This window comes from Gopherus flavomarginatus, chromosome 16, assembly GCF_025201925.1.
Source record: "Gopherus flavomarginatus isolate rGopFla2 chromosome 16, rGopFla2.mat.asm, whole genome shotgun sequence".
In the NCBI taxonomy this organism is placed as follows: Eukaryota; Metazoa; Chordata; order Testudines; family Testudinidae; genus Gopherus; species Gopherus flavomarginatus.
This window is the reverse complement of record NC_066632.1, coordinates 3,509,282-3,537,021: the sequence shown is the minus strand read 5'-3', so window position 1 is coordinate 3,537,021 and position 27,740 is coordinate 3,509,282. Positions and strand designations below refer to the sequence as shown.

Here is a 27,740-nt window from a genome sequence, read left to right as displayed (position 1 = left end):
TCCCCAGCCGCTGCCTGGCGTTCCCATCACCCCACTCAGTTCAGACTAGAGCTGAACAGCTCAAGATTGAAACAAATGAGGCCGGACGCCCGAGCTTGACTAGTCAGGCGAAGCGCCTTCCCCTCAGGCTGCTGGGAAATTTAGGGACACCTCCCTCCCCGCACCCCCCATCCGGTTAAATCAGCAGCATGTGGGCCTTGAGGGCTGGTCTGTGCTGAACATTTACATGGACACACCTACATCTCGCAGGGGGTGAAAACCCCACAGCCCCGAGAGTCAGAGTTGAACTGACCCCCCTAGACCCGTGGACGAACCCTGTCCTGGCCGAACCTGCCGCCTCTCCGGGAGGTGGATTAACTCCCGGAGCTGGAGCGAGAGTCTATTCTGAAGAGCTCCAGCACTGCCCCAGCGTTCGAGGCCAGCCCCCCACGACTCCCGAGAGAAACCAACAGCCGCTGCCGGGGCCTCGAAAGCTGCTGCTAAATTAACAGGCACAACAAAGCCACCGCGGGGCCCGTGCCAGGCAAGGGGGGAGCAGTGCCACGCAAAATGGCAGGTCTGACTGACGAGGCTGGGGCATGGTGGGGAGGCCAAATTCCAGAACCCCCCCAAGCCCTGCTTTCCCCACCCCCCAAGGTGGGTGGGTAAGAACCACCCTCTTTTGGTTTTAAATTTGCATGTAATCTTTCCATCCCAACCCCTCACACCTCCCCTTTTTACCTACTTCACCATCAAATCGATCCCCTCTGCCATCTCCACCCCCCGAGTTCGATCAGGCCCCTGGTTAGCAGGCACAGACCCCACGGCTGGTTAGGAACATTTATAAGTACAACCAAGAAAACAAACCAACCTCAAAATAAACCGCAAATGCTAGGACACTGCTCCTTTAAGATGGAACTGTGGCCACAAGGCAAGGCCTGGATCGAACCAATAGATACTATTCACTTGAGGCTTAGCTAAGAATGTGGGCCTATCAAACTCTTGTCCCCATCCACTTTGGAACCCATGTTCCCACCCCCTTAAAGTCAAACAGGCTTAGTTCAGCAGAGCATCAGTCACAGCTACCCTGCAGTATCATGGAATTTATTCAATATCAAGTTATTTATGGCTTCAGGACTTACTTTAGAGGCAAATACTCTGTTCTCTTTGCAACTGCACGCTGGGGAAAGCGAGCCCAAGGCAGGATTCGTACGTAACAGAATGGTTCAGAAAAATCAGGAGCTACTTCAAGGGGGTGTCACGGTTTTGGGGGCATGAACCAGAGAAGGAAACGGGTGTGATGATCTAGAAAAGTCAGCCAAGCCAGAATACACCAGAGCTGCGGGGATGTTTAGATCCACGTGCAAATTGGGCATTTCAGGCGTTTGTTTACACCATCTCATTGGCATTAAAATAGCAGGGAGGAGGTGGGATGATGGTGGATTTTAATCTGATCTTTTTGGAGGTGGGTCAGAGTACGTCTGCTTTTCAAGGGGAGTGGAAGCAGATTTTTAAATTACCGGGGTAAAAGTTGCCCTGTTTCAAATAAATAGACTTTGATCTAATAAATCTGTATTTTTTAAATCCCACAATGAGGAGAAAATCAAGGTTAAAGAGACACCCTATTTTTTGGTTCCCTTAAAACTACAACAGAATTGGAAACAGGGTTTAAAACAAGCTGAGGAAGTGACTGATCTGCAGCACTTTTCAAACAGGTAATTTAAAAAAGATTCTTCAAGGGTAGGCAGGGTTTTAATGGCTTTCCATCCCCCTCGGCACAGCCCAGGCACCGAGGTCGGAGGGCTAAACACCGCACGGGCTCTGACTCAGAGCATCAAACCCTGCTCTCGCTGGCAGCATGGCTTCAGCACTGTGTTTTCACAACGGCCCTGGCCTGGCTCAGCACGGCCTGTTCAAAGGCAGCACCCACACCTCGCCTTCTGCACACCTCGCAGAGCAGCTGGAGTCTTAGAAAGAGGTCAGGCTCACAGGAAGCCAGTTCTCAAAGCTCCCTGATCACCAAGCCGTACCCAAGAGTTTAAAAGGGAGCTGGAGATAACTGCTAGCGGAGGGCGGTGGGTTTAAACACGGCCTAGTCTAGGAACAGGGATCCATGCTCTGTTCAGCGTGAATCCAGACTAGCAACATGGTTTAGCCTCATCTATGCAGGCAAAACCAACCACTAACCCAAAAGGCTGGGGACTGGGGTGGACCCCCTGTGATCTGTGAGGTTTGAAGGGGATTAGACAGGGTCTAACACTGGCTGTTGGCTGGACAGTGGCAGAAACCGGGACTGGGGAAGCGACATTAAAGGAGAGTAACACTCGGCTAGTGGGTGATGAATGGAAGCCGAGTACCTCTCAACAACAAAGCAATCTCTCTGCACACAAGTTCTGGACTGGGCTGGGAGAGGAGGCCACAGACCCCTCCTCTTACCAGCCCCAAATCCCTTCTCCCCGCCCCAGAGCCAGCACCGTGCAGGAGAGGGGTGCAGCTGAATTCACCCACAGCACAGGTGCCGGGGGGAGGGGGACTGGGACTAGGAGCTGGTTCTGTTGCTGATCCCCAGCTGTCCAGTTCCATGGGGAGGGGAGAAAAGAGCATTTCCTCGAGCCAGAAGCCCAGGCTGGTCAAATCTAGATGTAAGTTTGTCTGACTGGGGGCAGGTTGGGGGGGATTTGGGGTCTCTCCCACATACCCCTTAAATAGACAGGAATAGATATAGAGAGAATTTTTTTTATATATAAAATTTTTTCTTCCATCACTCGTCATCGAAGTTCTGACTCAGCAGGAAATTGGCAGCCAGGTTTTCGTTCTTCTCACAAGCAAAGTAAGCCTGGATGACCAGACTTTCCGGGAATCCTAAGGCCTTTAACTGAGGGGACACAAAGGGAGATGCGTCAAAGGACCCTGCCTGGGAAGGCCACTCCTCTGCGGACCTGTATGTCCCAGCCACCCTCGGGAACCGAGCCCCTCCGGAGCAGAGTGCCTGAGCCCACTTGGGACGCTTGAATGTGGGGGTGAAAGAGGGGCTGTAAACCCCGCAGCTTTGGGGGGCTGGGGGAGAATTCCCCCCAGTACAGGCACTGCGGAGGATGGCCATGCTGTCTTTGAGGACCCCGTCATGCAGAGGCAGAGGCACAGCCCTCCACCCCAGCAGGCCTGTGACTTCGACAGGGCTGTTATCTTAAAACCAGCTCTCCCCCTGGCCCTCAGCCCACCCCAGGCTGCCAGGTCTGTGCCAGCTCCTGGAGGCCTGATCACCTCACCCGCGGTCCCTGCACAGGGAGCTGTAACCCGCCGCAGGGCAGTGGTGAAGTGCTGCCTAGCAGAGCAGAGCCGAGGTTTGGAGATGCAGCTAGAAACTGCAGCTGAGTTGTTCTGGAGCAAGGAAGAGCGTGCTAGCTGCCAGGAGCTAAGACACGGGCTGTGGAGTTGAGCCTGAACCTACAGGAACAAATGGCACTGCTAGATTCTCGCGGGGACGCAGCCAGCGAGACTACGTCAGGCTGGGGAAAGCACATAAAGAACAGGAGGCTCAGGTGAGCTTCAGCGGGATTCTACCTGGCCCTGGAAGAGGAGAGCAAAGGCAAGATAAGACGATGATCAGCATCTGGCTCAGGCAGTGGTGCTACCACTGGGAGGCAGTGACGGGCAGAGGACTGTTCTCCAGGGACAGACACCACCTGAGCAGGGAGGGCAACAGATGTCTAGGATGGAGGTTGGCACAGCTGATCAGAAGAAGCTTTAAACGAGGGATTCAGGGCAGGCGTAATCTGCACACCTGACTGAGCAGGAGGAAAGTCAAGTACAAGAGGCTACGGCAAGGGAGAAAGGACCAATGGAGGGCAGGAGAATGGACGACAAGGTCCCAACGCCACTGACAGTAACAGTCGGGAAGGGGACACTGCAGTAGAATGACTGGTCCTAATCGGGTGAGGAACGTGGGTGAAGCTGAGCAGACATCGAAGGCGTCTGTCCACTGCCGCGAGGCGCCTGGGGAACAACATGGTGGGACAGGAAGTGAAAGCAGAGACGATGGGGAGAACAGAACCGGGGAGTGGGGTACAGGGGCTGAAGGGAACATGCTGTGCAGGGAAGAGGTGCAGCACTGGATGTTAATGACAAGGGAGAGTGGAGAGACATGAGAAGTGACGGAATGGATAAAATGGAACCTATCTGGGTCACAATCACTTTGGGGAAGAAAGCTCAGAAAGGCTCTGCCGGGATGGTGCTTGGGGTCTGCTACGGACCCTCAGGATCTGAAGAGAGACCTCTAATGAACTCAACACGACTGGGAATTGGGATTACGGGAGACTTTAATCCCCCAGACTGATTGGAGGACAAACGGCAGCCCATAAACGTTACTTGATGGGACAGCTGACAGATTTCCTCACCAAACAGCCACTGACCCACCAAGAGCCGATGCTGTTTTCGATTTCGTGTTGGTAAGAAGTGAGCAGGTTGGGTGGACTGCTCGTGAGCTAATTCACCATAAGTAGGTCAGGTCTGAATCAAGAGCCCTGCATTTCAAAGGGGGCAACTTTAAAAAAGGGAAGGGAAGTGTTTGGGAAGCGGACTGGCCTGGAGAACTCGAGGAGGCTTGGAATTATTTTAAGCCAAAGGCGCAGAAGTGGCCTGAAGCCAGCGGGGGAAATCACAGGGAAGGGCTGCACCTAAACCAGGGGACGGAGAGAGCAGAAAACCCACAAGGCACGGAAGGTGGGAGGGATCAGCGAAGAACACGACCTCTTGGAGTGTAGGGGAGAACTGCCAAAAGCCAGGCAGAGCGGGAGCTTGCCAAGGAAATTAAAACCACCAGAAAACAGTTCTTTAGCCAAAGGGGGGGGAAATGAAAACCAAGGAAAGAAGTGGACGCTACGCACTGCGCATGGGCAGAAGATTAAGGATAATCTGGGCCTGGCCCGACACCTAAACAAAGGTCGTGTCTCAGTTTTTCACAAGGGTGATGAGTTTTTAATTGGGGCAATGGCAGGGTGGCTGATGGGAACAAGGATACAGAGGTAAAATGACCACCTCCAAGGCGGATGCCAGACTCAGTTGAACAGGAGCAGGTCAGGGGGCCTGGATAATCTCCATCCAGGAATATTAAAGAAACTGGCACCTGAAATTGCAAGGCCAAGAGCAAGGATCTGTAATGAACCCGTAAACTCGGGGGTCGAACCCTGTGACTGGGGAACTGCCAACACAATACTCGTATTTCAGGGGGTGGGGGGATGACACAGTGATCCAGGAAACTAAAGGCCCTTCAGTGTGACCTCAATTGCATGCAAAGTCTTAGAACAAATTTTGAGAGTAATTAAGGACAGGGGTAAATGATAACTGGGAATAAAGACAACATGGATTTACAAAAGGCAGATCCTGACAGACCAACCAGATCTCTGTTTCTGAGAAGATCTCTGATTTGCTAGACAAAGGAAGTGCAGTAGGATTTCAGTAAAGAATTTGATACAGTTCCCACATGGGAAATTAGTTCTACTGGAAATGATGGGGATCAACAGGAGAATCGAAAGGCAGGTAATGGGACTGGTTAAAGGGAAGACGACATCAGGTCATGCTGGAAGGTGAATGATCAGGCTGAGGGAGCTTATGAGAGGAGTTGGTCAGGGACCAATGTTATAGAACATTTTAACGCGAGGCAGCTGTGAAAAAGGCTAATGCACTCTTGGGATGCATCAGGCGAGGTGTTTCCAGCAGAGACGGGGAAGCGTTAGTACCGTTATACAAGGCACTGGTGAGACCTCACCTGGAACACTGGTGCATTTCTGGGCTCCCATGTGTAAGAAAGACGAATTCAGATTCAAAATGGTGCAGAGAAGGGTGACTAGGATGATCCGAGGACTGGAGAACCGACCTTACGAGAGGAGACTCAAAGAGCAACTCGTTCAGCCTAACCACACGACAGCTGAGGGGAGAGCTGATTGCTCTGGTACCTCAGAGGGAAAATATCAGGGAAGGAGAAGACTTGCTGAAGGGCCAATATTGGCACAAGCACAGATGGCGAGAAACTGGCCATCAACAAGTTCAGGCTTGAAATGAGATGAAGGTTTCTACCCATCAGAGGACGGAAGTTCTGGAACAATCTCCCAAGAGGAGGGCTCTGAGTTACCACTGAGAATTCTCTCCAGGCATCTGGCTGGTGGGTCTCACCAATCACCAGCTTTGAGGTTGGGAAGGATTTTCCCCCAGGTCAGACCGGGCAGAGACCCTGGGTTTTTCCCCTCTGCAGTGTGGGGCCTGAGTCACTTGCAGGTTTGAACTAGAGCAAATGATGGATTCTCTGTAACTTGAAGTCTTTACGTCAAGATTTGAGGCCTTCACTAACTCAGCCAGGTGCTATGGGGGTGTTCCCAGAGGGGGTGGTGAGGGTCTGTGGCCCAGCCAGGTGCTATGGGGGTGTTCCCAGAGGGGGTGGTGAGGGTCTGTGGCCTGAGATGTGCAGGTCAGACTAGGTGCTCAGGACAGGCACTTCTAGCCTTAAGGTCAATGAGTCTATGGAGGTCACCATGAACCCAGCAATGGCCCTTTCTGGATTTGACCAGGTGGGAAAGGCTTGGAAGACTCCCCTGTTCACTCTGAAGACTAATGATGCCACTTTGACACACATTTCAGCCAAGATAGTCAGCTCCTCTGGGATATTGTGGGCGGAGCTTGGCAGCACTGCCCTTCCCCATCAGGGAGGACTACGCCCATTTTTGGGGGAGGACCAAATTAATTATGCTCCATTGCTTTGCAAAGTCAGAGCTGTCTACTCCCCCCTCCCCACAACGAGCCACTGTCCCATCTCAAACACCCCCCCCCCAGTGTTATCAAGGCTACAACCTGGCCTTTATGTTAATAACTAAACTTAGTTCTTGTTTAACTCCCAGCTCAAGGGGCTCAGCATCAGACCAAATCAGGCTTTTGGAGGTGTCAGGGACAGACAGAAACAGACTCCAGGAGTCCTGGCCTCCAGCTCCCCTCGACCCCCCGTTCCAACCACTAGACCCCACTGCACCCGTGTTGAGTCTCTTCAGCACAGGGATCCTGGGGCACCCCAGCAGGCAGGGTGGCTCCTGGCACAGCCAGCCCCTCCCTTACCCTTTCTATGGCTTCTTTTTCCTGAGGCGTGACCTGGATGTAGTTCATCTGGGGAGCTTCCTCTCCGATGGCCCCGATCTCCCCCTCGATGTCAGAGATGTCGGCCATCTCGCCCAGCGGCTCGTTCAGCATCTGGATGAACTGCTCTTGGTGCTGGCTGATTTGCTGGGGAAGGCAGGGGGGAAGGGGGTCAGGGTTAAGGAGAGACGCCCCTCCCCTCCCAGAGCAGGGCCTCCACAGCCCCTTTTCCCAGCGGGGAAACTGAGGCACAGAGAGGGGCAGGGACTTGTTCAAGGTCACAAAGCAATCCACTGGTAGAGCCAGAGTTAGAACCCAGGAGTCCTGGCTCCCCCTCAGACTCTCTGCTCTAACCCATCAAACCCCACTCCCCTCCAGAGCCAGGCACAGAACCCAGGAGTCCTGCCTCCCCCCACTCTAGACACACTCCCCTCCCAGTGCTACTTCCGGCTCCTCCTCCGTGGCCTCTTTCAGCCCCTGCCCCCCTTTACCTGCAGTAGCTGGGGGTTCTCCTGGCCCAGCTGCTGGAGCAGGGCCGGGAGCAGGGCTGGGTTCTGCTGGATCACCTGTCGCATGTTCTGGAACTGGGGCTGGTCTCTCAGGAACTCCAGCGGGTTCTCACCTGCGGGGCAGGAGTGGGCAGGGTGACGCCAGGCCATGCCTTGAAGGGCCAGGGCCAGGGCCCACCTGAGCCATGCCCCACACAGGTGGGGCACCGGTGATCACAGGATAAGGGGGGTATCTAGCCAGGAGGAGAGGGCCTGGAGCCACCCCCTCCTCTCCGAGGGACCAGTTTGGGTCACCATCTGCCTCCCCCGGCTCCACGCTCTCAATGGCCTTCCATAGCCCACACTCCACCGGCGTGAGAGCCTTCTCCCACGCAGCTCCAGCCCCTGGCCTGGCCGCCCTGGGTCTCTCCCTCCCACCATGGTCCCCAGGTCTCACATAGGAGCAGGAGGACCGTCACTGACCTTCTGGTGCTGGCTGCTCTGTGGGTTGGCTCTCCTGGATCGGGGCTCTCTCCGGCTCAGAAGTGCCCGGGATGCCCTGTGACGTCAAAGGGGCATCATTAGTGCTGTCCAGCACCCCTGCCCCCACAACAGCCCCTGCCCCACAGGGCTCACCCCACAAGGGGCCAGAAAGTAACTCAGTCTCTGCAGTTTGCCCGGCGCCCCGTGTCCTGCCACAAGGGGGCAAGCTAACTTCACGCAATGCAGGCACCCCTGGGCTGGATCAGAACCGGTGTCCTTACGGGTCCCACTCCCGTAAGCCATCCAGATGTGGATGGGAAAAAAAATCATTTGCCCAGAGTCCTGGCTCCCGGGCTTCCTGGTCGAACCCCCTAGACCCCGCTCCCCTCCCCATGGTGGGTATCGAATCCAGGAGCCCTGCCCCCCTCGCTCGACCTGTCCCAAGCCCCCACACTCCCTTACCGTCAGCAGGTACTCCACGGCTCGGTGGGGGTTGTTGTAGCTGGCCCGGAGCGCGGCCACCACCCGCTCCCGCTCATATCCCATGGACATGATCTCGGTCAGCATCGTCTCGTACTCTGAGCCGGTCACTGCAGGCGGAAGGGGACAACGGCCCAGGCTGAGCAAGAGCCAGCAGTGTTGGGGTGCCCAGCACATGCTCACTGAGGGAAAGCGGGGCAGGAGCGGGTGCTGGCTACGAACACAGCCCTTCCCCCTCCGCCAACATCTCCCAGCAGAGGGGTTCACCCTCCCCAGCACAGGATCGGCCCCCCCATCCCCACAGGGGAAGTGACTCAAAGTCACCCTCAGTCAGGGACAGAGCTGGGACTAGAACCCAGGAGTCCTGGCTCCCTGCTCCACACCCCACCCTGTCCACTGGGCACTACCGTAATACAGCTAAACAACACCCACCCACCTCTCATGTCCACCTTGGAGACGGAACCCAGCCCACAAGTGCTAGGAAAAGGCCCATGAGTCCTCACTCCCAGTCCTGCCCCCATAGCTCTAACCACTAGACCCCGCTCCTCTCGCAGAGCTGCGAAGGGAACCCAGGAGTCCTGGCTACCAGCTCTGTCCCCCCTGCCCCTCCAAGGCTTTCTTTCCCTAACGCAGCCCCTCTGCTAACGAACGACTGGGGACGGTCGCCTTTTATCCTTGGGACAGACAGCCCAGGCTGCCCCAGAGCAGCTGGCAGCAGAGACCCAACCAACCCATCCCACAGGGCACCGAACAACACGGGGCTTGGAACCCGCCCTGCACTCAAACCTGAGATCGTGATGAGGGAGGCAGCTCCCCCTCCCTAGCCGAGCCATCACCCCCACCCCCCGCAGACAGAGGGGCAACACTGCAAAGGGGGGTCCTGCTCCTGGCACCCATACACCACAACGGGAAGAGGGGGTTGTTTTATCCAGCGACGGACACCAGAGGGTGCCCCCACCCCACGAGTTCACGCTGCAGAAACCAGCTGCAGCGTCTGCCCCTGGGGAGCCATGGACCAGCCGGCCTGGGGTGCTGGCAGGAGCTCTCTGCTGCCCCCCAGGGACCCCAGCCGCCTGCCCCACCCCAGTGAAGGGATTTCACCTACCCAGGGTGGAAGCCGCGTCGTCTGGGCGCCCCACGCTACCTGAAGAGGGAACAGAGCTGCAAATTTAAAAGAGAGGAATAGTAGCTGGCTCCCTCCAAACAGCCGGGCAAGAAGCAAACGGCCAGGGGCCAACACTGCGCTGGGGTGGCCGGGCCGGGAGGAACCGCAGGTCCCGTCTCCCTGTGATCTGACCCCAGGCCCTGCCTGCGCTAGGAAAGCAGCGCGCTTCTGAACACTATCATGCGTGTTCGAAATCCCACAGACGCGGCCCGAGCGTTTGGTGAACCTGGAGTTTGCGAACGGGTCCCCGCTCTCCCTCTCTCGGCCTGAGGGCGACTGTGTTTGTGCAGCGCCTGGCACAGCGGGGTCTTGGCACACAGGCTGGGCGCTACCGTAATAACACTAATAGCCACTAGCCACTCTCAGGATCCCAGGGCTCAGATGGTGTCTATGGTAGAAAATTCCTCTGGTTTTAAGTTCAGCTGGATTTTTTGTTTTCAGCCGGTGCAGACCCCGGGGTGGAGGCCTTTATAACCTGCTGGGTGCCCAAGGGCAAGTCACGCCTCGTGCCTCAATTTCCCCATCTGTCAAATGGGGATAATGCTCCTGACCAAGTGCTTTGCGCTCTACTGAGGAATTATTATTGTTTCAGCTCGGGTGACGCTGTTCCCAATGGGCTGAAACTAACCCACAGGGCCCAGCCCTGACAGCGGAATCAGGGTCCACCCTGGGGTAACAATGTCCGAACACTGGTGCCCTCACAGCCGAGTTTTTGGAAGCCTGCCTGATCCTGCCACAGGCCGGCTCTCCCTCTCCTCACTGCCGTCCCCATTGGAAGGACCCACCATCCCGCTGCCATGTTAACTCTCGAGGCTACGCCTGGCGTGACCCAAGCCCCCAAGTTTGCACCTGCTGATCTCTGACAGCAGAGGTGTCTTCTCGCCAACGCTATGTCTAACAAACGCTTGTCTTTTCCACCCAGGAGACACGCGGGGTCTTCGCCACATCTCAAGGGGCACCACCAGGTCACTAACTGAAACTAAACGGCCTTTCAATCCGCCCTGAAATCAAACCAGCCCCGCAGCTCATGGGGACGAGTTCTCGACCAGCAGCCTGGCTCAGTCTGTGCTTCACAGGCAAGCTCGGAGCACCCCCCAACCCCTTTCTGCCCCACACCCCAGGGGATGCGACATGCGTACAGAGCCGGCCATTCACCCGCACGCTGCAGTCTGTGTATGCGGGATCATTGCAGTGTAACCACCTCTGGGGTGAGAGGTGGCAGCTGCTTAACAGCCACATGGCAACGGTACGCTTAAAAAAAACAAAAAAAAAAACCTCACCACAGGGAGGCAGGCACGACTGCACTGATGGGGAAACTGAGGCACGGAGCTGCAGAGTGACTGAGCCTGTCAAAGTGAATCTGTGGAAGGGCTGGGAACTCCCAGCCCCCTTGTTCTAACCACTAGACCACACTCCAAGTTAAAGATGTTCCAAGTTCCCATGAAGGAAGGTTATGCCCACACCTGAAGTGGAAGGCATCCCCCTCCCCACAGTCTCTGGGGCATGACACTGGGGTACCTGGAGTGACTGAGCTATGAACGTTGACAGGCGAGGGGGTGGGGGGAGGACGATGACGACGACATGCGCTCTCAGTGCTTACCTGGCAGTGGATTCGGGCAGCGTGACAGCAGCTGGCTCCTCTGGAGGCTTCTCCTCGCTTGGCGCCGTGGGCGCTGGGGGCAGGACAGCATCAGCACTGGCTGTGGGTGCCGGCGACTGCCCCACCGATGGGGTTGGCTCTGGGGCGCTGACTGGCCCAGCATCACCAGGTGAGGGGGCCGGGACACCCGAGTTGGATTTGGTCTGAGGAAACAAGCAGTGTTGAAGGGTGCAGCTGGGGTCTCTACCCCCCACTCCCCAGCCACACGCGGGGCGCTCAGCTCCCGACCCCTGGGGAAGCAGCTGTGGTGAAGGGGGGTGGGAAGGAATTCCCCTTCGGCACTGGCTGACTGCACGTTACACAATCAGCACTAACTGTGAGAGGAGAGCGCCCCCTAGTGCCACTCTGGGGTCAGCACCGACTGCGAGGGGAGAGCGCCTCCTGCTGAGCGGGTGTGAAAAGCTGCCTTCTCTCCGCAGCATCCCAGCCAGGGGCAGCCCCTACCCCTGGTCTGGCAGCCTAGCCGTGAGTGGGAGCAGGGCCCGGACGTACCTTGGTCACCATGACCACCACGAAGTTCTTCTCGTCGATCTTGTACTCCTTGATGGCGACGTCGTCGCTCAGGATCTTGCCGGCGTAGATCAGCTTCTGGCCCGACACGGGGAAGGCCTCCTTGCCTTTCTCGGCCTCAATCTTCTCCTTGAGGACCCGCACCTGCCAGGCAGGATGGGACGGCCCCATCAGCTGGGTATGCAGATCCCCACGTGGCTCGGAGGGGGACACCTCTCCTTCCCCACCCTGCTCCCACCCCCAACCGGGCTCCAGGGGTGATATTAGGGGGGAGGATTAAGGAGGTGTCGGGTCAGGTTGGTTTGTTCCCGCCCTGGTTCTCTGCACCCTAGACTGGTCTTGTGGGAAAGGCCCTGACCTGAGACTAGGGAAATCTGGATCTGCCACTGACTCCCTGGTTGTCCCAGGGCAACTCTCTGGCTCTGAGCTGCCAACCTGTTGCCCAGATGCTGCCCCTGAGTCCCACCCTGCACGTGGCCTCGCTGTGAGGGTGACAGCCTCTCACTGTGTGTGGGCAGTGCCCGGCCTGATGGGGCTGGATCTTGGCTGAAGCCTCTAGATAACCACTGGGTAAGCTCACAGCTCCGTAGACTGGAAGCTCTTTGGGGCTGGACTGTCTCTGTTGCGTGTTTGTACAGCCCAGGGCTCCTGGCCATCACTGTAACACAACAAAGTAATACACACACAAGACACTGGAGGTGCCCCCTGTGGCAGGTCACTGGATGTCTTGGGCTCCCGTCGGCCCGTTACCCACAGCCAAGCTGCACCGGCGACTCTCCCCCGGCTGCCAGGACTACACAACCCAGCAGCAGCTCTCGCAGGCGGAGGCTGAGGCCCTGGGTTAAAGGAGGAGCTGGGGAACTGGGACAGCCGCCACTGCAGCTAACGCAAGCCGGAAGCTGCCTCCCGGGGGCACCCAAGGGCTCAGGGGGTCCACGCTGGACACCTGGGGACTGAGGCCGTCTCGTCACTAGGACTCCAGCTGTATTTCTACCCACTGTAACTAGGGCTCACCCTGGCCAGCCACACACTGCGGCCAGCACTGACCGTGAGGGCCCTAGGGCAGCCCCAGAGCTACTCTCTGCAGCACCGTGCCCCCAACTGCTGCAGCAGGGCAGCACTGACTGCAAAGTGCCCCTGCTGAGCCCCTCCCCCCTTGCTCACAGCAGCACAGCGCCCCCTAGTGCCGCAACAAGGGCAGCACAGACACATGGCAGAAAGCATCAAGATTTTCACACGTGTTGAACACACCCATTTTCCCCAGCATAAGCAGGGCCTGACTGTCCCCTGGGAATCACAGGCAGCCACTGGGAAAGTCCCACTGGTCCTAGAAGCATCTGCATTGGTCTCTGGGTGACCACAAACCACTCATGCCTTCTCTGCCTCGGTTTCCCCACTGGTAAGACAGAGGTCCTTGCAGGCGGGGGCAGAGTCATGAGGGTTTGCAAGGCCCTCTGGAAGGATTACTGAGCAACTGCTTCTGCAAGCATGTATCCCATTCCCCCCAGGCCCCCAACCCTCCAGGACGCCCCGCATGGCCAAGCAGTGGAGCCTTTGCACCAGACGCTCTCCTGCACCCCGGAGGACAATGGTGTCTCAGCAGGGACCTGTCGGAACAGCTGCAGAGCCCTGTGAGACAAGCGAGTAGGAGCCAACAGATATTTTTGGCTGCTGGGTTGCGCCAAAACGAAGCCTGACGCTCCATGAAAAGCATGTGTGACTCCAGCTAGTTAAAAAAGGAAGCCACTGCCTCACCCGTCTCCTCCCATGGGCACGACTGTCTGGATCAGCGAGGCAACAAAACCAAATCACCCGCTACCCAAGTGCGGCTGCCTCTGCAGTGGAGCACGGCAGCTGTTTATACCGAGGTCCCTCGTCCTGTGCAGAGGTGCAGTCACCTCCGGGGTGGGCTGTTTATACAGCCCATGGAAGTGAATCCAGTGTCCCAGTACTGAGGGTGAGGAGAGCACGCAGAGCAGGAGCCTGCCAGGGAATTGTAACGGCCAAGAGCAGAGCCGGGAAATTCGAGGGTGCAGCTGCCAGAGCCGTGCCGGCACGAGGCCCAGTGTAGCTGCACCTATCGGTAGAGCTAAGTCATTGAGGAGGCAGTGGATAAGGTCCGCGCTGCACCTACAAGGGCCTCGGGGGTGCAGACACAGCCCTAGCCGGGAAGGGATTGGGGGTTACAATCAGACAGGGAGCATTCGAGTCAGTTAAAAACCCAACCTTTGAGAGCATCAAAGCCAGTCTAGTGCACGTCACCCAATCCCCTTTTGCCTTTCAGCTCGCCCCACCAGGACAGGAGCAGCAGTTTCACCTTGGTTTTTAATCAGTTTCACTCAGCTCCATTTCCTTGGCGGCGCCTTGGGCCTGCTTATTGCCACGGGCTAGTTTGCATTAAAGACACTAACAATCCTTCTAGGCACGTGACTCGTAATCTGGGGAAGGCCCAATAGAAACTGGGGCCGCACAGTGCCGGGCGCTGCACAGACACGGAGAGCTCCCGCCACAAAGAGCTCACAGGCTGCACAGACAAGACATGGGAAGCCCCTTCCATTACACAGGAGGGGAAATCGAGGCACGGAACAACGAAGGGATGTGCTCAAGCTCAGACAGGCAGTCTGTGGCAGAGTTGGGAACTAACCCCAAATCGCCAGTCCCACCACAGGGACTTTACTGGCTATAAACGGGAGGGGAGCTGTCCAGCAACAGTTTCTGTCTTAAAACGTGATCTGTGCTGTGAAAAACGTTTGAAATCCCTTTGCCCTCCTGGGAGGTTTCTCAGCGGCAAAAGTGACAATATTTCAAATGGAACTAAAAAAAATGATGGTAAGATTTGGATTGCTAGAGTTTACTTTTATATCCATCGTACCCGCACTCTAAATTCTGGACACCCTCCCACCCAATAAAGGGCCCCTTAAAATCAGCTCTGCCTAAAGCACAAAGCAAAACAGGTCTCCGCTCCCTGCTAAAGCCGATCTCAGCGTTATGTTTGGAGGGAGAAGAATCCAGACTGACAGCACGCTCGACGCACTGACCACATTCTTGTCCTACAGCTTGGAACGGGACCCAGAAGTCCTGTCTCCCAGCCACCAGCCTGCAACCCAGTAAGCCCCACTCCCCTCCCAGAACTGGGAACAGAACCCAGCCTCCCTGCTCTCACTACTAGATCCCACACCCTGCTAGAGCTGGGACTCCCAGCCCACTGCACCGCCCATTCGTCCTTCCCAAGTCATTCAAACTGAGCTCACAAAGTGCCCCCCTCCGTATCCAAACACTAGCCCGGGGATCTTCCATCTTCCCCATACTGGGACCACACATCACAACAGAAAAAAAAAGAACAGGGATCATCTTCCCATAGAACCCAAGAAAGGGAGGTGGAGTCACTGCCCCAAGGACCTGTTCACAACCCACAGGCCAAAACCCCAGCCCCGCCAGACACCCTCCCCCTCAAGCAAAGCTCCCCTGAAAGCCAAACGAGATCTCCAGGGCAGAGGCAAGAACGTTCTGGTGATCTGAGCCCACGGTACTGGTGCTACCTGTTCCCCTGCTACCTCGGAGCAGGACGCTTGGCAGGTATGTTAATAATCCCGAGCTCTCGTAAGGCGCTTTTCATCTACTCGTTGCCAAGGGCTTTACAAAGGAGGTCAGTATAATTCTCCCCATGTTACAGATGGGAAAACTGAGGCTCAGGAGGCGAAATTACTTGTGCCAAGTCACCCCCCAAACCAGTGCTGAACCCAGGTGTCCCAAGTCCCAATCCAATGCTCTAACCACTAGGCTGTATTAGCCCCACAAGATAGTGGGTTCGGTTCCTTCGGGGGACTCCAGTCAGCTTTGACATGAGTCACATGAACATGGATCATGAAGGCGTTAAGGTCTCACCTCTAACACCTCAAGGGCATCTATGACTCAGAGCAGTCGGGTCAGGGAGAGACACACAGGGCGTTCACACCCCAGCAGGGGAAGCAGGCAGAGAGGCCGATGGGAACAGGAGCTGCAGCAGCACAGACCCCACTGTGAAATCTCCTCTCCCCGCCCTTCCACTGCACCTGAACGGGGAAGTAGGGGGAGGCGCACACTAGCTGGGATCAGCTTGTCTAGTTGCTCTGGGCCAGGCCGGCGATGCCCAGCAGTGAACGCCCAGGCCCCGGGGACACGCGCCAGGCCCAGCTTTGCCTGCAGCAGGCCTGCCCTGGAAGGTTTCTCAATGGGTGGAAGAGTCCCAGATGTACCACCTGCTAATACCCCCGTACGGGGGCACACAGGCAGCTCGGCTCCCCCACCCCTCTCCTTTCTGAGGCTCCTAGCCCCACCCACCCACATGGAGCCATGCACCCCTCCTCCCATGCCCCGTCCCCTGCCCTTCTGGCACTCTCATCCCATATCTCACCCCACCACCACCCATACCCCTCAGAGCTGATACTCTTCTCTGTGCGTTTCATTCCCAGGTAGGAAAAAGGGGGATGGGAAAGGGAAGAGTGCCCCACACAGCCTAGGGCCCATCCCATGAGAGTGTGTGTGTGGGGGAGTTTATACTTTTGGGGGAATGGTAGGGAAGCTGCCCCACATGGCAGGGAGGAGTTGGGACCATCCCACATGGAGCTGCCAGGGTGGTGGGGCAATTGGTTCAGGACCATGTGGTGGTGGTGGGGGTCTGGCCCCACATGTGGGGGGGGAAATCGGGCCAGGACCATGTGGAGATGGGGGCTGCCCCACAAGGGAAGAGGGAGCTGGGATTGTACTGAGACTGCCCCACATTTGGGGCGGGGGGGGGTGGGAAGAGTGTGGAATTGGTGCAGGACCATGTGGTAGGGGGAGGCCAGCCCAAATGGGGGGATGGGGCTGGCCCCACATGAGGGGGGGGGGAATTGGCACAGGACCATGTGTGGCAAAGGGGTCGGGGTCTGGCCCCGCACTAGGAGGGAGAATTAGACCAGGACCATGTTGGGGGGGGACCTGCCCCCCACGGGCAGGGGGCGCTGGGATCGCGCCGGGGGGGACCTGCCCCACGCGGGACGGGGGCGCTGGGATCGCGCCGGGGGGGGACCTGCCCCACGCGGGGCGGGGGCGCTGGGATCGCGCCGGGGGGGACCTGCCCCACGCGGGGCGGGGGCGCTGGGATCGCGCCGGGGGGGGACCTGCCCCACGCGGGGCGGGGGCGCTGGGATCGCGCCGGGGGGGGGACCTGCCCCACGCGGGCAGGGGGCGCTGGGATCGCGCCGGGGGGACCTGCCCCACGCGGGACGGGGGCGCTGGGATCGCGCCGGGGGGGGACCTGCCCCACGCGGGCAGGGGGCGCTGGGATCGCGCCGGGGGGGGACCTGCCCCACGCGGGCGGGACGGGGCCGGGCCGCGCCCCCTCACCGTCTCCTCGGGCTCCATGCGGATCTTGAAGGTTTGCTGCTGCAGCGTCTTGAGGGTGACGGTCACCGCCATGGCGGGGGGGGCGGGGCGGACGCTTCTCCCCGGCGCGCTCGGCAGCCCCACAACATGCAACTCACGCCGCCGCCGCCGCCATCTTAGCGCCCCGCCGCTTCCGGCCCCGGCCCGCGCGCGGCCCCCGGCACGTGACGGGGGCTGAGCCACCCGCGGGGGTCACGTGACGGGAGGCGGCCCACGATCACGTGACCGGGGGGCACAAAATGGCCGCCGCGCGGGGCTAACATGGCTGAGCGCGTGTCCCGGGCGGCGAGGGCAGGAGGCCGCGTCCGTCCCACGCAGGCTCGGGGCAGGGCCCCCCCCCCCCGCACGGGCCGAGGGGACCCGCTGCCTGCCCCAGGGACAGCCCCGATTCTGGGTCTCTCGGCTACAGGCTCCTGTTCCCCCCCCCCCTCCCGGGGCCGGGCCTGGCCGGGTGAAGTTTGGCATGAAGGGGCTCAGCAACGTGGGGGCCGCTCTGCCCAGCCCGAGGCTCGGGGCGAAGCCGCACTGCGCCTACAGATCGATAGCAGGCTGGGGCCGGGGCCGGGCCTGGCGCCTTCCTTAGGCAGCACCTGACTCAGTGGTGACCTATTGCCCTTCTCCCCACGCTCACACGTCGTGGGACTGGCCCCCTTGGAGCCAAAAGCCATCAAGCTCCTGCCCCGTTGTGTGACCTGGTGCACATGGCAGGGTCACACAACCCTCACTTTATCCCTTCTCGCCCGAGAGGGCAGATAGCCCCACTCTGGTTTGGCCTGTGTGGATGGTGTAACTCGGGGGGCCTGCACCTGAGACCATTGCTCTCTCTTTACAAAGGGGGCACCGACTGCAATACCCCTGCGCAGTAGCTAAAAGTCCTTGCTGGAGCATATTACATGATTGGTTTAGCTACTACTCTGGTTCCCCCCAGCTGAAGTGACTGCACCCAACTCAATCCCAGGAAGGGGAGAGACCCCATGGAAACCAGGCCACAGGCTAGACATGAAATTTAATTTAATAGAAATTTTCTTCAATCATTCATACATTCAAGTGTGAACATGAGAAGTCTCTGAACCCCTACCTCTACCCTTCACTCCCACCCACAACATATTTCAGAGAGTAGTAAGAAGCTTGGCCTCTGTCTTCTGCTCCCTTACCACCTACCAACCCCCATTCTGACCCACCACACTCCCCCCACCCCAGCATTGTGACCTCCCTCACCAAGACAACATTCTCTTCATTCTAGCCCATGCCCCACTTCCCCTCCACTCATGCTACTGACAATAGCTCTATGCAATTTCCAAGGGGATGCCTGAGAGGCGTCAGGCATGTTACAGAAGATCAAGGAACTACAGATGTTTGCTTTGGAGTCCAAAGAAATTGCTTAGAGTTACACATCCCACTTAGTGCTTTTAACAGCTCGGACTTTGTTTGAGTTTGGACTGGCCTCTGCTCCAGCTGTCAGTGTACCAGAGGCCAAGACAGCCGCTTGGGTTGTAAAAAACAATGCAGCAGCAACATAGTGGGAAATGGATCGATCCACTCATTTTAAGCAAGCAGGAGCTCTCCCCACAGCTGGACAGATCCCTGCCAGAACAGACTGCTGAAAATGAGGCATAATACTGCAGCCTAGTAGATTTCAACCCCTTGGTTCACCAAAGCTGTGCTAGGATGGAGGAAAAGCCAACCTACCACCTTCCCGCCCACTCAGGTCACTGACATGGGAGCAGGGGTTGGAATCTGCTTCCACCTGACAATCACATGAGAAGGGCTGGAACAGGGCAGGTGACTGGGAAGGAGGGCAAGGAGAGGTAGTGGTTTGCTACTTCCTATATATCCCTTTGCAGAGCATCTGGGGGACAGGAGCCACAGAGAAGCTAGCCACCATTAAAAGCAGTTGCTGCTGCAGTTCCTGTCTGAATCAAGGGTTATTGTTTCTACAGTGAACCTTAGCATACATTCATACACTGCAGGGCCTACACCTGGACTCACATGAATGGATCATTGATGGCATTGGGGCATGTGAAATAAAAAACAAACCACAAACAAAAACACCAATAAAAAAGTTCAAGTCTCATAGAGACATTACTGTATCCCCTCCCTCTCTCCTTATTTGGGTTTAACCAAGCGAGCCCCGTGGTGTGGGCCAAAGGTGAGGCTCAGTGGAGGAGCAGTGCTGGGGGAACGGCCTTTTACAGCTCATCCTTCAGCGGTCCCTCTGTCTCCTCCTCTTCCTCCTTCTCTGGCTCATCGTCGTCATCCTCCTCCTCTTCCTCATTATCGTCCCCTTCGGGCTCATCGTCCCCTTCCTCCTCTTTCCGCTTCTTGTCCTCCTCCTCTTGTTTCTTCCTCTGCTCCTCGTCCTGCTGCTCCTTCATTTTCTTCTCAGCATCCTGCAGAGATTGACGATGACACGAGTTAGCCAAAAGGGAGAGGGAAGATGGTGCAAGTGGTTTAGGCACTAGCCTGGGCCCCAGGTTTTAATTCCCTGCTCTACCAGACTCCCTGGGTAACCTTTGGCAAGCCCGTGCCTCAGTTTTCCCCATCTGCACAAGGGGAAGGATACTGCCATTGGGCTGGGTTGGGCCAGGGGCTCAGATAAGTACCTGGAAGAAGGAGAAAAGGCTGCAAGGAGGCTGGACTCTACCCAATGCTCTGAACAGTTTCAGATCACCTTAAACCTTCATGCCTTGGCAAGAACATTTGCCTTGCTTCAGATAGGGAAACCCAGGCCAGGAGCAGCTGGGATGTGCCCAGCACCTCAGTGGAAGAGGCTAGGAGTCCTACTTCAGCCATAGGCCCACAGGGACAGCCCCCTTCCGCTCGGAGAGGATGGGCGGCCATTAGATTAGAGGGTTTAGGTTTCATAACATTTATTGGACTGTCCGGCCTCTCACCCTCCACATCAGATTGTTTCTATCCCCCTTGGAGCTGAACAGCCCCATTGCCCTCCTAGCACAAGAGATGCAGCAAAGCCCCTGGACTCCGCTTGCCTTTCCCTGCACTAGGATTCCCGGTGGAGTCCCCTGAACAGCTGCGGGTCCCTCTGGCCTCAGGGGGTGACTCAGTCACCGCACTGCCTGACAGCACCATGGGCTCTGGCTCAGAGCCGTTGTCTCCCCACAACCCTTGTTGACCCAAAGGGAGGACGACTTGTCCTGGCAGGGGAAATCTCTTCTGGAGGAGCAGGAGCGCTCCCCAGGGGCAGTCGTTACCTTGGTGGCTCCCCAGGTCTCATTGCCAAACTCCTCTGCAAACTTCTCGTCATCTGTGATCAGGAAGTTGTCGAAGATGGTGCCAGATTTCACCTGAAAGGAAAGCAAGCCAGTGAGTGTGCAGCAGAGAGCAGCCAGACACCCCAGGGCAACTTCGCCCATCTCACCCCAAGCAAAGGGGAGGTGGGTGTCGGCCAGCAAGACAAAGGTTGAAAGTCAAGTCCTGCCCAGAAGAGAATTCAACGCTGCTCAGCCAGGGCTGAGGCTGAATCTCAAGGACTGGGGCGAGAGAGAAGCATCTGTTTTGGCTTGGGAAGCATTGAGACACAAGGGAGCCAGGAGTCCCCGAGGGCGAGTTAAGGTGTCTGCCAACAGGGAGCCAGGCAAAAGGCCTTCTGTCCATCAGGCTGGATGCCCCAGCACTTTAATGCAGCTAGGGCTCTGGGGACTGTTTGAAGCAGATACCAGCTAAAGGCAAGCGCCCACCCCAGCGCAAGGTCTATGCTACTGTTTGAGAGCCTGGCGAGTCCTGCTCCCAGCCAGCCCCCTCGGGAGGAGCGCACCTGCCACAGGTCCAAGCCGATGACGCCAAAGCTGTCGTAGGAGTACAGGCTGGGGTCGGGGGTGTAGTCCGGGTTGTCGATCTCAGGGTGCACCCACTTCCCCTTGTAGTCAGGGTTGTCGATCTGGCGGGGTTTCCATTCCCCCTGGGGAGCAGGAGAACAGCGTGAGAGAAACCAGCGAGTGGGGAGAGGGATTGCACCTGGTCTCACAGGGGGAGAAAGATCAGGGAGTGGGCCCGACATGGGGACATCAGCTCTGCCAGAAGCTACTGCAGCTGGAGGAGTGGGACAGGCTGCCTCCCGCAGTGCACATGCCACCCTGAGGATCACAGACCCAGGCTTTGTTAAGGGGAGTTGGAACACAAGGGCTCTCACCTACATCTGGACTGGGCTGAGGCTGCCAGAGGGAGCCCTGTGCTAGCATGCCACGGATTCCTCCCTTCTTCCCTCACCCTGCTGGAACCCTGAACCAAGGGCCACGGTGGATTCTCAATCACTGGCCATTTTTAAAATCAAGACTGGGGATTTCTCCCAGAAGCTCTGATCTAGGAATTATTGAAGGCCAGTTCTCTGGCTTGTGTTAGGCAGGAGGTCAGACGTGACTAAAGGATCACAATGGTCCCTTCTGGCCTTGGAATCTGTGACTGAGCAGCCACGTGCCAACTCAAGAACCAGGGAACGTGCCTGTTCAATCTCTGCTCCCCAGCCCGCCCTTGGAAGGCCCTGGAGTCCCTCTTTACCCAGGACTAGCTCAGTGTGAAGATTAGACTGGCACAGTGTTGCCACAACAGTTAAGCATTACCAAGGCCTTGATCTCCTCCCTCCAGGGCATAAGCCATCCCCTTGCAGAGAGCTGGAGGTGGCAACAAGCAGGAAATGCTCATTGGCACTGCAAAGGTGTTATGGGGGTTCATGCCTTTCTCTAGGGCAGGAGACCTTAACGGGGTGCATTTGTCACTCCAAGGCAGTAAGTGGTGAGTGTCAGGCCTCATCCTCTGGGTACACAGATACTCAGCACTGACTGCAGCTGGGCTGCAGCTCAACTGGCAGAAAGCCGTGACATTCATGCAAGTTTACAATCAGGGATTTTGACCCCAGCTCCAGACCCAGCCCGTGGGTCAGCCTTACCTTGTACTCTGGGTTCTGGATCACCGGAGGCTCCCACTCCCCATCCATCTCCTCATCCCAGTCCTCTGGCTTCTTGGCATCAGGGTCAGGAATGTGCTCTGGTTTATCCCAATCCTGAGAGGTACAGGATGAGAACCAGGCAGATGTCAGGAAGAGATTCTCCACCAAATCCTTGTTCTGGTGGATAGTCTGCCCTCCATTACCCTGTCCACGCCAGCCAGCCACACACACACACACACACACAGCAAGAGCTACAGCCGCTATCCCCCAACACCTGGCCACACGGGTATTACGGTGCCAGTCTCTGCCCATCCCCATACACTGCCCCAGCCCGAGATCTGCAGCCCCCAACTCACCTCTGGCTTAGTGTCCTCAGGGTCATCTATTTTGGCCCTATCATCCCAGTCCTCCGGTTTCTTGGCCTCAGGGTCCTTGATCTTCTTGGGAGGCAGGAAGTCCCAATCTTCCTCCAGGCTGCCCGACTCCACCTTGTTGTTGTCAATCTTCACCTCATAGGTGTTGTCAGGCCGCACAATGAGGGTGTAGAGGTGGGTGAACTCGTCGTCCTGAGCAAGGGAAGGAGCCAGGGATTAGATGAGGGGTCTCAGCTCAGGGCCAAGGAGATCTCACTCCAGGCCCATGTTGTGGGCGCAGCCGGGAGACTCACCTTGCAGCGGATGTCTTTGTTGATCAGGACATTCTTCCCTTTGTAGTTGAAGATCACATGCACTTTTTTGGTCCCTGGGCCACAGATGTCAGGGCCTGGATTGGAAACAAGCCACAGTTCAGAGGAGAAACCCAGCCTGCATCTGGAGGGGCTGAAAGTCACCTTGTTCCAGCGTGGAGAGCTGGCAAATTCAGCCCCCAGAAGGACCAGCAACTAGCTCACCACAAGTACATCCCCACACTGGGGGGTACACTGGCCTGGCTGGCAGGTTCAGTAGAGAGAACATGGGCTGAATGGGGCTCAGACTGGACTCTTCCCCCCGCTGGTCACTCACCAGAAACGACAGGGGGGCAATGTTGGGGGAACACAGAGGTTGCCCTTCTGTGTTCCCCCAACATTGGGGGCAGCCCTGGAGACCAGCCCTAGGGCAGGCTGGTCTCCAGGGCTGTCAGACACTAGATCCCAGGGACAGAATTTGAATTTCAGGTGCAATCCTCAAGTCCCTTCATCCACCTCGGGGGTGGAGCACAGCAACAGCCCATGACCGCTTAGGCCAGGAAGCAAAGAACCCCTTTGGCAGCTGAAACTGTGGGTGAATCCGGGGAGAGCAGAAGAGTAGCCAAGCTAGAACCAGCCAGGCCATGGCCCCAACAACACAAGTTCCCCCGCAGCCCCTAGTGCCATGCTGGGCAAATGAGCATCCCCTGCTAAGTCACTCACCCACTCCTGGGGGTTTGGAGAGCTCCCCTCCAGACACTGTGCAAGCCCCATTCTGCTTCGCATGAGACCCTACCACAATCTGGGCCCACACAGCTAGTCCATGGCTAGCAGAGGCCACAGGGCCATACCGCACAGAGCCCACCCCACAGGCACTCACCAAACATGATGTTGTACTCCGAGTCCCCGTGCATGTCCTCCTGGCTCAGGCCTGAGGGGAAGAGCTTGACGTAACCACCACCGCAGTCGATGTTCTGCTCGTGTTTCACCGTGAACTGCACCACCAAGGCCTTATCCTTGTTGCTGAAGGAGTCAAAGCGGGCAGACAGGGCGTAGAAACGGGCGTCCTGGCTTGTCTGGAGGCCTGGCAAGGGGAGGGGAAAAACACACTGTCGAGACCCAACAGGGAGAGGGAGTACGATCCCTCTGTAGCTGGCCTCACTGCTCAGCACATCCGAGCAACAGGCCTGTTTGCTCTCAGCTCCCCAACAGGATGCTCAGCACAGTGGCAGATTGTATGCCAGCACCCTGTGCTGAGCCCCGAGCTTGTCACCTTACAGCTAATGCTTCAGGGCGTGAGGTGGCAACCAGCAAGGGATTATCCCCCAGCCATTTACACAGGTGCATTATGGGGGGTTTGCCAGCTTCCCAAGGGGTCAGACATCAGGGGCTGTTATCTGGACCATGGCAGTGTCACCGACCTGTGCACACAGCTAAGAGGCAGCCCTGCCCCAAAGAGCACACAAGCCAAGTGACTAACCCACCTCAGCCAGAATGGGATAGGAAGGATTTATTGGGCTGATCTGACACTAGGGTATTTACAGACCTGCTAGGTGATTTATAGGCAAGTAGTGACTCAACCATTTTGCCCACTGGCTCCTTTGGCAAAGAGAAAAGGCCCTGATCTTGCTAGTGCATCAGGGAGGGGAAGACAGACAAGAGAATGCAGCAGGAACACCATTTCCCACCTTTATCCTTCTCAGCATCCCCGTAGAACTTGCCCGCTGTCAGTTTGAACTTCCCATAGTCTGACTTGTGCTTTGACTCCACCCAGCGGCTCGTCCAGGCATCTGTGGGGAAAAGACACAGGCATGAAGTTTTAACAGCCCCCTGCTGTCACCACACACTCAGGAGAGGGCATGCTGGCTACAGACCCAGCCCACCCTTGGTCACTGAGTGAGGAAGGCCCCACCTCGCCAGGGCATCACAGGCCAGAGAAGAGCTCTTGAAGCCAAGCACTGGCTGGTGTTCCAGTCACCCATGGAGCATGGGGCAAGAACCTCATTTTCAGCAGGAAGGGAACACAGGTGGAGAGGAAGCAGCTTGCCCAAGGTCATATTGAGCCACTGCTCCCCCGCCCCCCTAGTGCCTCTGTTCCAGCCATTAGACCACACTCCCCCACCCCATGTGCAATGATGGGCCTGCTTCATCCAGCAGGCAGAGTGAAAGTTGACCATGTAAATGTGTTGCAGAGGATTAAGTGTGGAAGAGGATCTTGCATTCTCCTCTCCCATGAGCCCCAGTGCTTCATGAAGAGGACAAACACCACACAAGGACTGAGCCACCTGCTGCTGAAATCCAGTCACCTCTGGGGAGGAATATGGCAGCTGTTTAACAGTCAATCCTGCTATGGCAGCTTAGAATGCTTGTTAGTGCTCTGATCAGCATGCTCCCACTTGACATCCATCCAGAGTGGCTGGGTCAGCCACCTCATCCCTTAGTACCGCAAGCTGCATCATGGACCAGACACAAAGGCCTTATCTGAAGGGGCCAGTCACAGCCTTTAGAGCCGGAGGTTCACCTTAGCCCTTCAGGCAGGAGTCACCAGCTTCCAGACAAGTTACAACATCTGCTTCTGAACTCATAGGCTCTGTCACAACTGCACATGAGAAACAGCTTAGCAGGCCATGAGCCACCTCACCAGCCTCCGGGCCTTACACACCCACAGATGCACACTGTATCCATACAGTTTCTCACCTGGACACAGTGGGACTGAGCTGAGGCTCTCTGCTCTGAGATCTATGGACCACTGTTATAAACCATTAGCTTACATCCTTAACTTTGCACCCATCCATCATCAACTAGGGCAGATTTTTGCTTTTAAACCTGCACACGGTGCACAACCCCCTGTAGGGCTGTACAGTCTGCATGTACTTAGATACACCCCAAAATGTTTGACCCCCAATTATAGAACAGACACTCATCCCCAGAGGGCCCAGTAATTATCGATTCCCCACTGTGCGTTCAGTCTAGACTACACAGGGAGGCGATTATGAAACTAAAGAGGCCTCCAGCCACACACACCCCCAAGGCCCTGCCTCCTTTCTAGAGAAGGAAACTCCCCTCCATAAGCCCTCAAACACAGAAGACAGGCTGCTGCCTATGGAGGCAAAGATGCCCTCTCCAGGTTGAGTTTATTCAAGCAGCATGGTAAGATACCAGGCCTCTGGTTTCAGGTTGTAACATGCTGTATATTCAGAGGCTAACAGTTTCAGCTACTGAACTGCTACCAAGTGAGTTTTTAAATCTGAACTGCTATGTATTGATTTTGGGAAGGGGAGCCAGATTTCCCCCACCCCGCAATTATTTTCAGAGACTCTTTTGAAAAGGCTTTAAACTGACATCCTAATGCTATCTAGAGCCCATGCAGATTAAATACTCTCTGTAATACGGGACAGATGCAGGTTAGCGCAGTACTCCCAACCCACAATCCCAAATCCTGCAGAACCCTGACCAGCCAAAGCAGAATTTTAGGGTGAAGGACTTGAATGTTTTGCAGGTGAAACAGGATTATCTGCCCCACTGTGAGTATGGCCTGCCTCCTCCCAGAGAGGTGGGCTCATTCCATGGTTCTGTATCACCTCAATTGAGCCTATGATGATCCCCCCCGCCCCATAAGTTCCCTTTGGGTCTGCAGGGACCATTTATGCCACTGCATCATTAATCTTCCCTACAGATACCACCCTATGTTCACGAAACCAGGACACCCCAACTCTGTAACCCCACAGATATGAATCCTATTCAATCCTCCCTGCCAACTCCCAGCCCCACCCATGAGCCTGGCAGCACAGTGAGCACTACAGAAAAGCCTTGTGTCCTTCACTCCAACATACCCCCCAGCAGATCTACACTGACCCCTCCTCGCAGAGCCACACTCACCCTCGCCAGGCCCCCCCCGCATCACAGCTGTCCTCCAGAGCCTCTCTTCACTGCACCCCCAGCTCAGAGACTAGTAAACCTTGACTCGCCCTGCAGGTGGAGCCTGACCCCTTGGAGACCAGCCCATGGGACCCCTATCACCTCCCCTTCATTCCCCCCATATCTCCTGCAGGGCCAGGCTAACCCACAGAGACCCCCACCTCCCCTTCATACCCCCCCCCCATCTCCTGCAGGGCCAGGCTGACCCCATGGAGACCCCCCCCACCTCCCCTTCATACCCACCCCTCCATGTCCTGCAGGGCCAGGCTAACCCACAGAGACCCCCACCTCCCCTTCATACCCACCCCCATCTCCTGCAGGGCCAGGCTGACCCCTTCATACCCCCCCCACCTCCCCTTCATACCCACCCCCCATCTCCTGCAGGGCCAGGCTGACCCCGCAGCCCCCCCCCCCCTCCCCTTCATACCCACCCCCCCATCTCCTGCAGGGCCAGGCTAACCCCATGGAGACCCCCCCTCCCCTTCATTTCCCCCCCCCCCATATCTCCTGCAGGCCAGGCTGACCCCGCAGCCCCCCGCCCCCCGGCCGGACTGGCCCCCCCCTCACCTCCGTCCCCGAACTCCTCCCTGAAGTACTGGGCGGGCCCCGCCGCCGCCAGGCCCAGCAGGCCGCACAGCGCCAGGAGCGGGCTCATCGCGGTGGGTCTCGCGCTAGTCCCCGGGAGGTGCCGGCCTGGCCCGTCACGTGACGCTCCTCGCCCAGCGCCGCACAGGACACCGACTGCGGGCGCGGAGCCGACGGCGGCCGCACTTATACCCGGCCCGACCCAGCGCCCGCCCCCGCCGCCGCCCCATTGGCCCGAGCCCTAGCGACGCGCGGCCCCATTGGCCGACACCCTGCCGGACGAGTGAGGCTGCGCCCCCGAACGTTGGCGTCCCAGATGGCCGCTTCCCATTGGTTGCGGAGCTCGGCCAATCAGGAGCGACCACGCGTTCAGGGGGAGA

At 57.3% G+C, this 27,740-nt stretch overlaps 2 protein-coding genes across 3 annotated transcripts; both read right to left on the bottom strand.

Moving 5' to 3' along the window:
- Window positions 1-807: 807 nt before the first annotated feature.
- Window positions 808-17,424, bottom strand: RAD23A (RAD23 homolog A, nucleotide excision repair protein). Of its 2 annotated transcripts, none has more exons than XM_050925438.1 (9): window positions 17,252-17,424; window positions 11,867-12,028; window positions 11,315-11,517; window positions 9,655-9,710; window positions 8,532-8,659; window positions 8,070-8,145; window positions 7,590-7,720; window positions 7,081-7,245; window positions 808-2,854 (listed from the first exon to the last, which is right to left on the bottom strand). In XM_050925438.1, the coding sequence occupies exons 1-9, from the start codon at window positions 17,321-17,323 to the stop codon at window positions 2,741-2,743; spliced, it is 1,107 nt and encodes a 368-aa protein (XP_050781395.1). In that variant the 5' UTR covers window positions 17,324-17,424; the 3' UTR covers window positions 808-2,740. The 2 variants fall into 2 exon arrangements, with proteins under 2 accessions (XP_050781395.1, XP_050781394.1); XM_050925437.1 differs by having other exon boundaries at window positions 7,665-7,720; window positions 17,252-17,409.
- Window positions 17,425-18,284: 860 nt separating this feature from the next.
- Window positions 18,285-27,502, bottom strand: CALR (calreticulin). Its single transcript, XM_050925436.1, has 9 exons — window positions 27,343-27,502; window positions 24,546-24,647; window positions 23,738-23,941; window positions 22,861-22,955; window positions 22,550-22,759; window positions 22,194-22,307; window positions 21,066-21,209; window positions 20,503-20,595; window positions 18,285-19,680 (listed from the first exon to the last, which is right to left on the bottom strand). The coding sequence occupies exons 1-9, from the start codon at window positions 27,428-27,430 to the stop codon at window positions 19,480-19,482; spliced, it is 1,251 nt and encodes a 416-aa protein (XP_050781393.1). The 5' UTR covers window positions 27,431-27,502; the 3' UTR covers window positions 18,285-19,479.
- Between the last annotated feature and the right edge of the window lie 238 nt (window positions 27,503-27,740).

Bases quoted from the DNA above. Each gene is read 5' to 3' on its own strand.
- RAD23A (XM_050925438.1), bottom strand. From the start codon at position 17,323: ATGGCGGTGACCGTCACCCTCAAGACGCTGCAGCAGCAAACCTTCAAG. The intron at 9,711-11,314 runs GTAAGCACTGAG...TTAAATTTGCAG, and splicing joins CTGCCCGAATCCACTGCCAG to CTCTGTTCCCTCTTCAGGTA. The intron at 8,660-9,654 runs GTAGGTGAAATC...TTCCGCCTGCAG, and splicing joins CGACGCGGCTTCCACCCTGG to TGACCGGCTCAGAGTACGAG.
- CALR (XM_050925436.1), bottom strand. From the start codon at position 27,430: ATGAGCCCGCTCCTGGCGCTGTGCGGCCTGCTGGGCCTGGCGGCGGCG. The intron at 23,942-24,545 runs GTGGGAAATGGT...TCCCCTTGCCAG, and splicing joins GGATGCTGAGAAGGATAAAG to GCCTCCAGACAAGCCAGGAC. The intron at 22,956-23,737 runs GTGAGTGCCTGT...TTTCCAATCCAG, and splicing joins GGAGTACAACATCATGTTTG to GCCCTGACATCTGTGGCCCA.